This window comes from Meleagris gallopavo, chromosome 21, assembly GCF_000146605.3.
Source record: "Meleagris gallopavo isolate NT-WF06-2002-E0010 breed Aviagen turkey brand Nicholas breeding stock chromosome 21, Turkey_5.1, whole genome shotgun sequence".
In the NCBI taxonomy this organism is placed as follows: Eukaryota; Metazoa; Chordata; class Aves; order Galliformes; family Phasianidae; genus Meleagris; species Meleagris gallopavo.
In genome coordinates, this window is record NC_015031.2 from 138,831 (window position 1) to 153,874 (window position 15,044).

A 15,044-nucleotide genomic window follows, 5' to 3' on the forward strand; every position below is an offset into this window, starting at 1 on the left:
TTTTTTTGCTAATTAACTTTCTGTAGGCCAAAGTTAAAATGAGTTAAAAGAGATTTGGATCATAAAATTTCTGAAGTATCCAGAAGTAGATGTGTTGTTTTTCATCTCTTCCTGGGACTGCTGTTACCAGACAATAAGCCCTTGATTTTGTCAGTCAGTATTTCCCATTGGTGCCATCCATGGGTGCATCTTCATAACAATAAAATAAGGGAGAAAAGGGACCATCAAAGTGGGAAACTGTCTTCAGAGCTCGACAGAACCTATAATTAAGGTTACTGCCACTCTCATTCAATATAAGGCTTAAAAGGCTTTAAATCTCTTCAGGACTCTCTGCCAGTATTACTCTTCCATCCCTGGTAATGTGCCACCAAGATTGCTTTCCTCCATCATTCCTTGGTTTAATCCTCTGTACTCAAGCCATCACCTTCTCAATCTCTTTTTCTTAATTCTTTAGTCAATAAACATTGGTACACTTTCATTTGTTCTCTCCATTCTGTGTATTTTGAGTGGACATTCTCAATCCAAGACCATGCAACAACTTTTTTCTCCCAAATCCTTTGCTCTGACCGCTGCTGGCTCCTATTATTTTGCCAGCTCCAAATTAAGGAAGATAATGTGTCCTGCAGCGTCACTTTCCCATGTTTTTTTTCCCAGCAGCCTAGCAGTATGCCATGTTGTGGTATGGTATTTTGAATCCTTCTGGTGCCCAAGGCTGAGTTAAATAGTCTTATATAAAATTTAGAGTGGTTGTCTGCAGCAAAACCATGTCTGTTTTCTCAGGAAAAAAAAAAAGATAATGCGAAACATGAGATCATACTTTGTTCAAAGAAGTAACTCAGAGTCAATGGAAGATGAAACTGACCCATGACCAGTTTGTCAGCATTTCAAAGTCTGTACTAAGCTAAAAATCTGATTTAAAAAAATAGATAACAGTATTTCCAGTAGAAAGAATGCAGGCTGCTGAAGCTACCAGAGGTTCACCAGGGCCACATCCTGAATTATGCAGAGGAAAAAATGGGGAAACTTTGACTAGATTGAAGATTACTTCTGCAAATCAAAGACAGAAATGAAAAAAAAAAAAAAAGAAAGAAAAGAAAAGAAAATACCAGCATCAGCAAAACCAAGATATCTAGGCAGGGACCATCAATGCCTTATCATAAAAGGTTCAAAGTCATCTATTTCTGTCTTCCCCCATCAAAGGTCCCAATCTCTCCCCACAGTTTTGACAGGGTTGTTGAGTAGTTTGTCACTGGATTAGGGTCTGCAGTTAGGGGGACAGATGAGAGAAAAAGACAGAAAACAACCTTTTCCCAAATCCCTTTATCAGGCATGTTTATAACAACGGGCTGTTGCCTTCTCAGAGCGTAAGTGAGGTGTAGAGCCCATTCTGACTGCTGCACTCCCTTCTTCCAGGAGGCCCAATGTGGGTATGTTATCATCCTGATGGCACTGCTGTGGTGCACGGAAGCTTTGCCATTGGCTGTCACAGCACTTCTTCCCGTCCTGCTCTTCCCAATGATGAATATCATGGATTCGACAGCAGTAAGAGATTGGGGTCTCGTCTGATGTTGGTTTTTAATGGCCATCTCTTAGATGGGTGTTGCAGCCAGGGGGATTTCCAGAGTGCAAATCAAAGAGGAAAACATTGCACCAATGTTATGAGAAAATGTATTCTGGGAAAATGTTTATGGGATAGAACCTATTGTGCCCAGAGTGGAGCTGCTAATCTGAAATTGAAGCAAATTCGTTAATCAGATGCAACCTATTGTTAGCATACTAATGACTTTGGGACAGGGTCCCCCCTCAGAAAACACCTTATTTCTATCTGATGGTTTCTTATCACTGTTCTCTCTCCCTTGCTCCATGCTGTAGGTCTGCAGGGAGTATTTGAAGGACACCAATATGCTTTTTATTGGGGGACTGCTGATGGCCATTGCTATTGAGAACTGGAACCTACACAAGCGCGTTGCTCTGCGGGTCTTGCTCATCACTGGTGTCAGACCAGCCCTGTGAGTAACAGCCACAACAACGATGTGGGGTAGAGGATTTCAAGGCATTACTTCCTATCAGCGTTGCCTGAAATCAATTCTGAAAAGTCAGGGGTGCTACTGGGCTTGGGCAGGAGCACAGCTTTTGACAGTCAGGAGTCTTTGGCTGAAATATAGAAAATATCTACTCTATAAATGCTATATTGATTGCAAGGAGAAGAGAAAATGGGGGGATGCTTGTTTTGGAAACAACAACTGTTTGCCAGACTGGTGCTTTAAGCCACGCAGAGGCTACGTTACCCTATTTAATTTGTCCCAGATCATAAGAAGAGGGAATACAGAAGGAAATTACAAAGCAATAGAATGAAAATGCATATAAGATAAAACCCATTTCATCTGATGTATAATCTACATCTCATCTAAAGAATAATTTTGAGACAAATAACAGAGTAATACTGCAACAAGGATTAGAATTTTATATGAGTAAGAAGAGACTCTTAAATGATAGAGGTAGGATAAATCTACAGAAAGAAAAAAGATCATTTTCCTTATTGCTTAAACTGATTGCTGAGCATTTTCCAAACCTCTCGTTTGTAAACAAAACTTTGTAACAGAAAAGGGCATGGAAGCCCTGAGTTCTGACCCAGCTTCTTCAAACCTGTTTCTTTCAGACTTCTGATGGGTTTCATGCTCGTGACTGCATTCCTGTCCATGTGGATCAGCAATACAGCCACCACTGCCATGATGGTGCCCATAGCACAGGCGGTTCTGGATCAGTTGCACCAGTCAGAAGTGGGATCTGAAGCAGCCAACCAAGTGCTTGAGAATGACAACAAGGCCTTTGAACTGCAAGAAGAGCCAACGAAATCAAACAGCTTCAAAGAAACGGAGGAAAAAGGTGAATGGGCTCTGGGCATTTTTCTCTTTGGGATAGGATGTCCTGATGGCTTTTCACTGGCACAGTCGTTCTGAAAAAGGAATTTATCTAAAGCATCCTGACTGTTCTTGCAGCAATTGTGAGGCTCTTCCGTGAATCAAAGGCACAGTAAGTTCTACTGACTTGGATGAAGGTCAGTGGCTCAATAAAACAACATGTATAAGCACTGCATTAGCTGAAGACCTCACATTAGGTTTGATATTTCCTCTTATATTATGTCAGTTCCACTATAATCTGCTGTGTAACTCGTCAGACAGCAGTCCATCTGAGGGACAGATTCTGGCCTATTTCATGCCTGAAGGTTAGAGATTAAAATGATCTTTCTAATCCAAAGAATGATCTCTCTAATCCAAAGATATATAATCACACAACAATATCTCTTCAGACTTCATCACATCAACTTCTCCTGAAAAATGGTTATTTTCACCGACAACCAGTAAAAATTGACAGAATATCAAAGATTTAACAATGCCAGCCTCCTAAAACGAGGAAATTTGGCTCCTTCAGCTCTGAGTCCGTTGTGTCCTAGCCCTCAATTACAGAATTTTACAGACAGAAGATCTTTTCCTACCCAATGTCGCTTCTCTAACCCCCTCATTCCTATCTTGGGGCCTAGGTAATAACCATGTTCTGGCAGTTGAGGAAGGCAAAGAGAGAAATGAACACCCTGTAGACGAGAAGCACAAGAAACTCTGCAAAGGAATGTCTCTCTCAATTTGTTACGCAGCCAGTATTGGAGGGATTGCAACTCTGACTGGGACAACACCAAATCTGGTGCTGAAGGGACAAGTTGATGAGTAAGTCTGGTTGGATTTGGAATACACATCTATTAAGATGCATCTTTCTGCTCCAGCTGACTTCTAGTTCATACAGAGAAGGAAAATATCAGTTTGCTAACTCTGCAGGGAAGTTGGCTTCTCTTCCTTGGGGAGCCTCAAAACACCTCCTGTTTTTGAATACAGAAGAGACTGCAGAGTTTGGGATGCTGACAGCCCTCTACATTTTGCAGGATCTTTCCCAACAATGACAACGTCATCAACTTTGCCTCTTGGTTCTCTTTTGCTTTTCCCACCATGGTTGTGTTGCTGATTTTGGCCTGGATTTGGCTGCAAATTCTGTACTTGGGCTTTAAGTAAGTACCTTTCTCATACTAGAGCACAGGTCTGTTATTAAGTACTCATTACATACTGTACCACGAGTGATTCTTCCACTGATAAGCCTATGCTTGATGTTTACACACCAAGTAGAGAAGCATTCAGATACAACAGAGACCAACAGCACCGCACACTGAGTATCTGTTAAAATACTGCAATTTTTTTTTCCAATAACCTGATGAAATCCCAGCAAAATACACTCCGTGGCTGGAAACAGGGAGCTCCATCTGCACACAACCTGTTCTGCTGCATTGCTTTCATATCCTAGAAGATTGCTGTGCTTCAAGCCAGGAAATTGATTTCTGCATAGAGCTGGTAAATTCCCTCATGACGAAAGCTGTGCAGAGCTGCAGGATTAGCATTGTGTCAGCTCCCAGTTCAACACCCCATGCAAACAGCTTTCATTACCCATGTGATACCTGGACCACCACTTTGGTATTATCCTCAACCTCTTCCAACTGGAAAGAGCTTTCTCAATACCTGAAATGGTGTTTCATTCCTCAAGGTCCTATTTGTAAATCCTCCTTTTTAGTAAATTTAAAAACCTCGGCAACTGTTTGCTTCCTGGTGATCACACAATGCCAGTCACACTGTTCTTGTCATTATTACCCTGTGTGTATCACACTTCAACCAAAAGCTTTTAGGGACAGGAAAGTGTTTTTTTTTTAATCTTGGCAGCACAGAATACAATACAGTTACCATCTACATCTGTGGCTGCTGATGTCACAACATATAATTTATATTAACACACACACATATATATATAATACAACGTGTCTGAGTTACAAAGTCTAGATTCTTAACTCTTAAGACATCTGGCAAATTTCTTTGATATTTCTTGCCCATTTTTTCTAGTTTTCAGAAGAATTTTGGTTGTGTGAGAGATCCCTCTGCAAAGACCAAGGAGAAACAGGCCTATCAAATTATTAAGGACGAGAACAAGAAATTGGGTTCCATGAAATTTGCAGAGATTGCAGTCCTGGTCCTCTTCATCCTACTGGTACTGCTCTGGTTTACAAGAGACCCTGGTTTCATACCTGGATGGGCAACAGTTCTCTTCAACAAAAATGATACGAGGTACCATCACTTCTCCTCCTTGCTCTGAGCAAAATTGTATCAGGAAACAACTGAATAATAAAGCATAGCCTAGCTTTTCTCTTCCCAAATGATTTTCTTAATGAGGATTCCCTGCTGATGCATCCTTGCCTAGGCTGTGAATTAACACAGTAACATCTAACAGTAGCATTATTTTGGGTAGTCCTGTGTGGCATCAGGATTTGGACTTGATGATCCTTAGGGGTCCCTTCCAATTCGGGATATTCCACGATCATACCAAGTTTAGAAGTAAAATTTGCACTTATTATTGCATTATTCAGTTTCTTCAGTTCCTTATGCACCTAAAACACCACCAATTTTCTGACTGATCCATTGCAGCTTTGTCTCTGATGCTACAGTTGCCATCTTCATTTCACTTTTGCTGTTCATCATCCCTTCCGAATTCGCTATCAAGAAGCAGACAGGTAAGCTTATGAAGGCATCAGCTGCCAAAACAAGTATGCTGGAAACCTTATATTTTAGATTCACTAAAGAAATTTCAAATTGCTCTTCCTATATAGTTATAGTTTTATGTTTTAGGCATACATTCCATGAAAAGTCCCCTCAGATCTCCAAGTCCAACCCCAGCCCACCCCACCATGCCCACTGACCACGTTGCTCAGTGCCACATCTCCATGGTTCTGACACTTCCAGGGATGGGGACTTTCAATCTCCCAGTGCAGCTGTGCCTCTGCATCACCACTCTTATGGAGAAATGCTTCCTAATATCTAACCTGAACCATCCCCAGTGCAACCTGAGGCCGTTACCTCTCATCCTATCACTAATTACTTGGGAGAAGAGGCCATTCTCTGGATATGTTGCCATTCCCCTAACCCACTCTTACTTTGCATCTACTCCACTTTGCTTTTTGAAGCAATTGCAGGTTACTCATTAATATTTTTGCACATTTTTAAAATCTCCTCACCCACTTTTGGAGACTATTCCAAAGCCATGTTGATCTCGCTGACAGAAATGTCCTTGTATTCCAATTAAGCCTACCTCTCATTGGCAAGTACCGCTTTCTTTGGAGAATATAATATACAACCAATTCTTGTTTGGATTGTAGGCAGCGAGACAAAGATCCGAGCACCTCCAGCTCTCCTGAACTGGAAAGTAGTTCACAAGAAAATGCCATGGAACATCGTGTTCCTGCTGGGAGGTGGCTTTGCCTTGGCCAAAGGCAGTGAGGTAACACTCCTCTGCTTACCTGCTCTCCGTGGGTGTTTCCTCCTCTGCTTTTCACATGTGCTCTCCCAGAACACAAGAGGGCACGCTGGGAGCACCAAACACACGTGGCGGTCGGACAGATTTCATCCTTAGGAGCAGTCCTATGATGAGATGTGCCTTGTAGCCCGTGCAAACAACATGGTACAGCACAGCAGCACAATTCACTGTGTTTCTAGAAGAGTGGGTGATGAAGAAAATACCCCATTATACCAAAGATTCTATTAAATGCAATTTGATCAATGCGGCAAGCAGAAGATAACACTTCCAGGATGCGTCTCCCACACAGTCCTTACAGCTTCTACACACATTTCTACAGAAAGCAGTTTGTATGAGAAGTTCCATAGGGCAGAATTGATGAGGGAAACATAGTTGGATTGTGATACGGGTACTTCTTCATCAGCCTACTGTCCTGACAGGCATTTTTCCTCTGTTACAGGAATCCGGTCTGTCCGGATGGTTGGGTACCAAACTGACTCCTCTGGAGCACATCCCTCATCCAGCCATTGCGTTCCTCTTGTGCCTCCTTATTGCTACTTTCACTGAGTGTGCCAGCAACGTGGCCACCACCACCCTCTTTCTCCCCATCCTGGCTTCAATGGTGAGTTCAAAACGCCCTTGTAAAGGCAGCTTTCAGGCAGGGGTATGCTCAGTGATGAGAGGTGGCTGGCTGACACCGCCAAGCACTGGCTCATGTAATCTGATCAGGAGGCAAGACTTTAAATAAATACATATGTATGTGAATGCTTATAAATTCACACACACTGTGCGCTCAGTTCAACCTTCCTAAAATCATTACTGGGGAAAAGTAAAGGGATTAAACTCATTGGCATAGTAGACTTTGCCTTCTGGCCTAAATAACCCCATGAGGTCACTGCCAGCTGTACTCGTTTTTTCCTATTTGTTCTGCACAAAGAAAGCAGCAGCATTTGTTTCCCTGTAACATTCCATTACCGTATTTCACTCCAACCACTGGCCTTCCAGAAGTCTGAAGACGATAGCATTAGTCAAGCTCTGTGACCTAATTCAGAATAGCCCCAAGAAACTCCTGTTGCAATGATAGATGTCATTCTGCAGTGTGAAATGGTGGCTCCAGATTGACATTGGTGTAAGAACCACCAAAACCTTTTTGCACAGGACGCAGACTCCAATAATCCTTAAGATGACCCACTCACCTTCAGAGTTTCCACCAATAATTTAGCTTTGCTCACAATCTTCTGAAGGCCCTTTATACTCTTTCCTGGTTTTTGAGTCAAATACAGACATTATTATTAATTTATACCTTAGCAGTGATTCAAAATCCACAATCAGGAACACAAAGCATTGACCACAAAACCAATTCTTGCTGCTGCTGCGCAAAGATGTTGAGTAGAAGTTGCTAAAGGAGACCCAACATATGAGTGGTTACCACATTTGTGAAAGAGATGATTTCTGGCAAACACAATATTCTGCCAAAAGGTTTCTATGCATTTTTGTGTACCAAAACCATCATCTGTGCTCTCCCTTCTTGCCCAGGCTCAATCTATCTGCCTCAATCCTCTCTATGTCATGCTGCCCTGTACACTTTCGGCATCGTTGGCATTCATGCTCCCAGTGGCCACCCCCCCTAACGCCATTGTCTTCTCATACGGACATCTCAAGGTTATAGACATGGTGAGAAAAACACATTCTTTTCATCATTTTTATGGCTAGTTTTTATCTCTTTCTCCCCTTCCCCCCTCCAATATTGGTTCTTCTTAAAAGAGTGTTAGAAAACTCACCCTTCTGACATCAAGTGGAAAGACAAATATAAATGTCTGAATTAATTAGTAGTCCCTTTATATATAGGGGTCCCACTTTATATACTAATAAAGTATATATTTACAGCCTTATCAAGAAGCTATTGAGCTTTAAGAAAACATTCAAGACCTCTTGAAGATGTTCCAATGGCAGTCAGAAGTAGCAATGTGTATCTGTTCCAAAAGCCTACGTGTAGATACAGTTCAATTAATAACATTTTTGCTTTGTAATTCCAGGCCAAAGCTGGATTTGTACTCAACATCCTGGGCGTTCTGACGATAAATCTGGCCATCAACACCTGGGCTTCATCTTTGTTCCAGCTGAATACCTACCCATCTTGGGCAAACTCAACGTATTGCTAGTAACACAAGGGAACCAAAAACTGCACTTATTAGGACCATAACATGAGCAAAACCATCACTGACCCAAGCTTTGCTGAGGCAGTGGCTAAGAGACAGCTCTATTCTGTGCAAAAGGACTTGCTATTTATGAGGAAAATCAGCCCATTGATAGGATGAGGTAACCTCCTGCCTTTCAGCTGTTCCAGGTGTCTTCAGATTTTCTGTCTCTGCAGGGGAGCATTTTCTCCAGGTACTACATTGTTTTTCAGGCTCTGCATGTAAAGTCCTAAATCTACAGTGAATGAGAAAGAACTGTGTATATAAAAGGATGGAGAGACTCTGTGTACTGACTTCACGCCTGTGTTTGTGTATCAGCACTAATGTGAATATTCACCTACAGGCACCAGTGTATATGTTCCTTATGTACATAATGTTGTATATTCTGTGGGCAAGAGATAAATCACTTGCTGTCAGCCTATCCTATGACTTTGAAATGTATATATTTACAGCCCACTCTGTTATGAATGTAGAAGATTGCTTTTATCCTGAAACATCCATCCCGTTGTTATTTAAGCAGCATTACAGTCTGCAACGTCATGGCAGGAATAGAAATATTCCCCTGAGAAGAACCTTGTGTCCTAAAGTGTATATGATTAATTAAAGGCTACTGTTTTTTATGCTCATGTACAAATATCACTGTAAATACACTTGTCTTCCATGTGTCAATGGTTTGTCTGAGCTTCCTTATTCTGTTAGCACAGTTGAATTTGTTGTCATTAAAGTCATAATTACTACTAACAAATTAATTTTCTTGCACTATCAGTACCAAGATTTTCCTTTCCAAAGCCCCTAGTATAGCTCAGTGTTCAATGCCTGTTCTCCTACACCAATTTTCATAGTAGCACACAGGTTCCCAGTGACCAAACTGACAAAGATAGTGGATTTTTTTGATGTCTGTTGGCATATAATGCACCAACCTGCAGTATTTCCAGTTCCAGATGTTAAGACAGTTCTGGTACCTGCTGGGCACTGGTTCCCTTTGTGTTGATAGCTTTCTTGGAACGATTGCTGTGGAAGATCCCAGAAAGGACAATCTGCTGTTAACTCTTCAGAAACTTTGAGAGATAGAATCAATGTTTTGATTTCATTATGTGATAGGGTTCTAACATAGAATCACTCACGTTGAAATAGACCTCTAAGGTCATCTAGTCCAACCACCAACCCATCGTAATATCCATTCCATACCATCCATATCCATCAATGCATCAAGTGTCCATAGCACAAGAAGGAAGGATGTTATTCTTTTTGACTAAAGAGCTCCTGGCTAATTGATCTCATTCACATACAGACTTTCTCAGGTCACTGTTAATGCATTCACTTTCTTTCCCCCCTTTGCATTTATCACTATCAAATAATACCCAAACTGTCCAAATATTTTCATTCTGCTGATCACGATGTGTGAAGGCCCAATAAAACAGCAAACTCTCCCTTCCTCACTCTTTGTCTACAACATCAGGGTAGTGTGCACAGCTCTTGATGGCCTTTTGCTTTCTTTGAAATACCTGCACATGGCTTACATGTCCTCCTAAATTACTGCTTAGCTAAGCAAGAAACACTGAATTCATACAACATCTCCCATCAGCCTCTCCTTCCAGCCCTTTAAAACTGTGTTATGGTTCTTTGAAGTCTTTTCTATGAGTCTACATTATTCAGAGGCTGTGGTGTGCATAACGACATGCAGGAGCACAGGTGCAATCTTTATGGCAATCTCAAGACATCAAGTAGCACCTGGTGTCACGGGGCCAGGGCATAATGTGGGTGTTCCATGTTCATTAGTGTGTATGCGTATATAAAGGCTCAGGACTTACCAGAAAGCAGCTGCAGCAAATGTTATTCAACAAACATCCCAAAGGATGCAACCTGTGGACAGAGGAGAGAAGCTAACAATAACACCAGGACAAGGGGGGAACGGGAAATGTCATGAATAGCATGCACTTAGAGGTGATGGTAGCACCATTTTCATGCTGGGCAGTTTGTTGCTTTGGGTGTGTCTGAGCTCAGGACCAGTCGAGGTGCATCTAAATATAGTGTGCTTGTGCAAAAAGCAGTAACACTATTAAAAATGTTCATAATTTTCTAAGCAAAGCAGGTAGAAAGTATTCCTAAGCCCCATTATTACCCAGATCGCCTTTGAAGGGTGGTTCCCCATTATGTTTCCAGATATTGCCCTCAAGGAGTGGCTCGATTTCCCATTGTGTGATCAAATTTCACAATCTGCTGTGAAACTGCCAGCTCAGCACCTGTAGTTAGATGAGATCCCAATGGAGCTCTTCATTTCAGAGCTGACACGACGTTTGCTTTACATAAGAGTCGTAAGTGATAAATTTATTGATGAGAAGGGGACGTCTGCCTTCTTGCCTGCCTTGTCCAAAAAGCAAGTGCACTACAAAACCACAAAATATAGGTTTCCCACAGCAAATGCCAGTGAGTAAGTGAGTGACTCGCAGTCACCTCCTCCATTTTCCCTGCAGTTATGGAGCTGTCTTGCCTTGCCTTGCCCAGACACACACATGTACACGGGAGAGAATATGAAGGACTTATCCTGGTAAACATATAAACTTCTACAACACATGACCACAACAGGTGAATTTCAGGCAGATTAATACAGCAAGGAAAACAGCTTACTGGTGAGAAAGGCACTTCATCATCAACAAATTTGTAAAATGGGATGCAAGTGGTGCAAGGGTCACTTTATCAAGTGCTGAAATCATAAAGAGACTTCAAAGAAGAGATGACAGTTTTAAAGCCAGCATGCTTTTTTATCCAGAAGTTGGCTTGGAGAGGCAAAAAAAATGTGTTTCCAGTCACTTAAAAGACATTAAAAGGATCTTAAAGGACCTGAAATCTTGAAGCATCTATAGACAGAGTCATAAAATAACAGAACCATATGGTTGGGAAAGACCTCTCAGATCTCCAAGGCCAACCCCACCCCACCCCACCATTCCCACTGACCACATCCCTCAGTCCCACATCCCCATGGCTCTGGAACACCTGCAGGGATGGTGAGCCCACCACCCCCCTGGGCAGCCTCTGCCTATGCATCACTTCTCGTATAATGAACATTAAATGACCTCAAGAAGATGAAAAATTACATATTCAAAAACAAAATACAAGCCAACAGGACTAGAAAACAATGTAAGGAGCACAGAATTCGCTGGAGGATACAAGAAAGACAGACCTAAATGATATGCTCTACAATACTCTACAATTATATTAAAATATAAACCAAAATTCTCAATGAGTTTGTCAACGAGGCGTCTAAAGACATAATGGAGAGCTACAACAAGGGTGGAATTGGGAATTAAAAGCAACAAAGGAAGAGGTGGAAACTGAAAGTCCAATACCACTGCAGACTGAAAAATGAAGGGACTGTGTTTAATCTGATTGGTAGCAGCACGATGGACACGTGGACCTTCCTCCAGAGCTGAGAGAACAGTTCTGCACTCGCCCCTGGGGGTAATTCCTCCCACAGATAACCATGGCACATTGGCACGTGAGTAACACCAAACGGGGAACAGAAAGCTTAAGCAGGCTGATTTGGTACATATGTACATGGAAGCCATCAAGGAATGTCACAAACCTCAAAGTTGTTTTTTTTTTTTCCAACGTGGAGCCAATAAAACTGTTCACAACGTGATTCACTGAGCTGTGTGATTTAAGTTAGCAATGAGCAAGGTGCCAAAGCCTGGAAATGAAGTGGTTTGGATGTGCTAATGGCACCACGTCCAAAATAACAACAGCTTTATAGAACTTAATCACTACTGCCGATGCTGTGTGTTTCCCCCTATTAAGGGCACATTGAATACTATTTATCCTTTGATCATACTAACAGACCAAAACCATCAAGGTGCTGCTCAGGATATTGGCTTTTGCAACGTGCCATCTAGTGGCTGCACGCCCAGAGGTCCGGAATGAGGCCAACCTTGGGTTGATCTCGATCAGAAAAGCATCCTTAGGCAGCAGCTAAAGGGAAAGTGATGGAAGAAGTAGACCAATTTCCAAAGGCACTGCATCACAGCACAGCTGTGAGATTAGAGATGTGTTAATCGGAAAGAAAACTCTGAAAATAGAGGAGAAAGTTAATTCGGGTGCTCAACACATGTATTGAAGCATGTATTGAATCATTCAGGTTGGAAAAGACCACCGAGATCACCCAGTACAACCAGTCATACATGCGTGATTTGGATCAGACCAGATGCCTCTGCTACAAGGCTCAGACACTGTACGGCTGCATAAGGTATTTATCTTAATAAAGCATTGGTAGTGACTGCTTTTAGATGGGACTGCACTTTGAGTATCAACATTAATTAAGGTCAACGTCAAAACTTTGTTCTGCTGCAACTTTATACCACTCGGCCAACTTCATATTGAAGTTCTCTTGCCGACCCAGCAACGTTACAAGGATTTCCTCCTTCCTCTTGATCCCTGCTCAGTATGAGAAGCAGCATTCCAAAACACCTCCACTACCTTCTACCAGCTGTCACCTGCAACAGCTGCCTCCAGAGTGAGCCCTCCTGGTCCTTGGAAGGGAGCAGAGAGCCCAACGACTCCAAACATCATTCATTCTACTCATTATGGAACTCCTCGTTTCTTTCTACAAAGCAAAAGTGGTCAGAGCTGTCCGTGTGAACAGAACGTGGAGATGTGGCACTGAGGGACGTGGACAGTGGGCATGGTGGGGGCAGACTGGGGTCGGATTTGGGGATCTGGGAGGTCTTTTCCAACCTGAATGTTTCTGTTGTTCTATGGTTTGTATGGGATTGCACACAGTCGGTAGGGCAGGCTGTGTGCAGAAGGGAACACAGCACCGTTAGCTCTATGGCACCAGTTTGCCTGGCTGCCTATCAAGATCTCAGGGAGCACTCAGTGGTTGCTCTGGAGCAGTTTCAAGCAACTGCAAAGGGAAAGCTGCATTTCCCTGTTTGCTGTAGGACTATCCTGATGAGACTTGCCAGAAAACTCAAAAGGATCCTCTTTATTTGCACGATGTCACCTGAAGCAAGCTTGAGTTTTCCTCCTTATTCTTACCTCTGGCAATATCATTCCTGCTACATGAAACATGCAATCATAAATCACTTGCCTGCATTGTAGATAACACTGCTGTACAATGCAAGCTTCCTCACACCTGTGCTTTTCCTTTTCTACGTACACCAAAGCAAACAGTGTCGTGGTATGAAGAGTCGGAACTGGCACTAAAGAAGCAGAAGAAGATACCACCTATTCAATCCAAAATAAGCTTTGTAATTCCTTTAGTGTCACATCTTTATGCATGGAAAATAGTAACACATCAACCTTTGTCTGGGTGACTTTTAGGACCCAACCGCTCCATCCAATTTCCAAGCACAGGGAGGAAGGCAGAATGATTTTTTCTCTAATAATTAGTGGTGAAAACCAGTGAGACAAGGAACACCAATGACACCTTGTGACATACCTCTCATTTTGTGCTCAAGCATTACCTCTTGATTTAAGATGTACTGACATTAATGGAAAGCATGGTGGACAGACAAGAGAAAAATTCATACCTGAGCTACATTCAAGTTCAATATATTCAGCATATATTCAGCATACTCAATAGAAAGGACCATGAAGGGTGGCCAGAGGGGTGGGTTCCACATGCCATCCCAGCTCTAGGAGCAAAAGCCTTTATCCTCAGTGAAGTGAGGCATGTGGAATTCATACCATATGCCTCTACACTTTGGGAAGGATTCTGTAAGAAGAAAACATCTCACTTATTAGCCTAGAAGAAAAATCTTTGCTCTGTTCACGCTGTGACCACACAGCTGTATCTCAGAAATATGAGACAACTGATGGGAAAGGGGAGGGGAGTGACATCTATCATTTGCTCGGCACCAGGTGCACTCAGGTATGCAATACATTTCTCCTTGCAGTTTTGAAACAGTGCCACTGTTGGTACCTGTGGGACAGCCCCTGCAGGGCACGGCTCCAGCACACGGCCATGCTCTGCTCCAGCACCAGCTCCTGCCTGGAGCCCTGGGTGCATGGTGAAGGCAGCCAAGTCCTGAAACCCTCCCAGCACAGCTCCTTTGGGTAACAGCGATAGGATGAGAGCCTTAAGCTGCACCAGGAGAGGTTCAGGTCTTAAGAGCCAGTGCTTTTCAGCTTAAAACTCCTCAGTGGCTCTGTGCCACGTGCACCATGCAAAGAGTAAAAAAATGTGCTCTAGCAGAATGCCTTGTTTGCTTTGAGTCTTGCTCAGGTTATTTTTTGTCATGAAAGAAATATCTGCAGTTGTAAAAATATCATGTATGGCACCACCTGCCAGGCTAATAACAGTAATTAGAAATGTAATAAACTGTTCACTGGCAAAGGAACAAATTGTCTTATCCTTTGAAAGTCACACTGGCCCAAGGCAATTCCTCACAGACATTGGCCACTGATGTCAAAAGAGATGGAAGGAAAAGTACATCATGGTGAAAAAAAGAGGAAAAAAGGGGTAAAAAGGGG

At 42.4% G+C, this 15,044-nt stretch overlaps 1 protein-coding gene across 1 annotated transcript; it reads left to right on the top strand.

Annotated features, from left to right (window-relative positions):
- Nucleotides 1–1,384: 1,384 nt before the first annotated feature.
- SLC13A2 (solute carrier family 13 member 2) lies at nucleotides 1,385–9,314 on the top strand. Its single transcript, XM_010721710.3, has 11 exons — nucleotides 1,385–1,542; nucleotides 1,873–2,009; nucleotides 2,660–2,886; nucleotides 3,542–3,722; nucleotides 3,935–4,057; nucleotides 4,935–5,156; nucleotides 5,514–5,599; nucleotides 6,242–6,363; nucleotides 6,839–7,000; nucleotides 7,915–8,052; nucleotides 8,415–9,314. The coding sequence occupies exons 1-11, from the start codon at nucleotides 1,444–1,446 to the stop codon at nucleotides 8,538–8,540; spliced, it is 1,623 nt and encodes a 540-aa protein (XP_010720012.1). The 5' UTR covers nucleotides 1,385–1,443; the 3' UTR covers nucleotides 8,541–9,314.
- The last annotated feature ends 5,730 nt before the right edge of the window (nucleotides 9,315–15,044 follow it).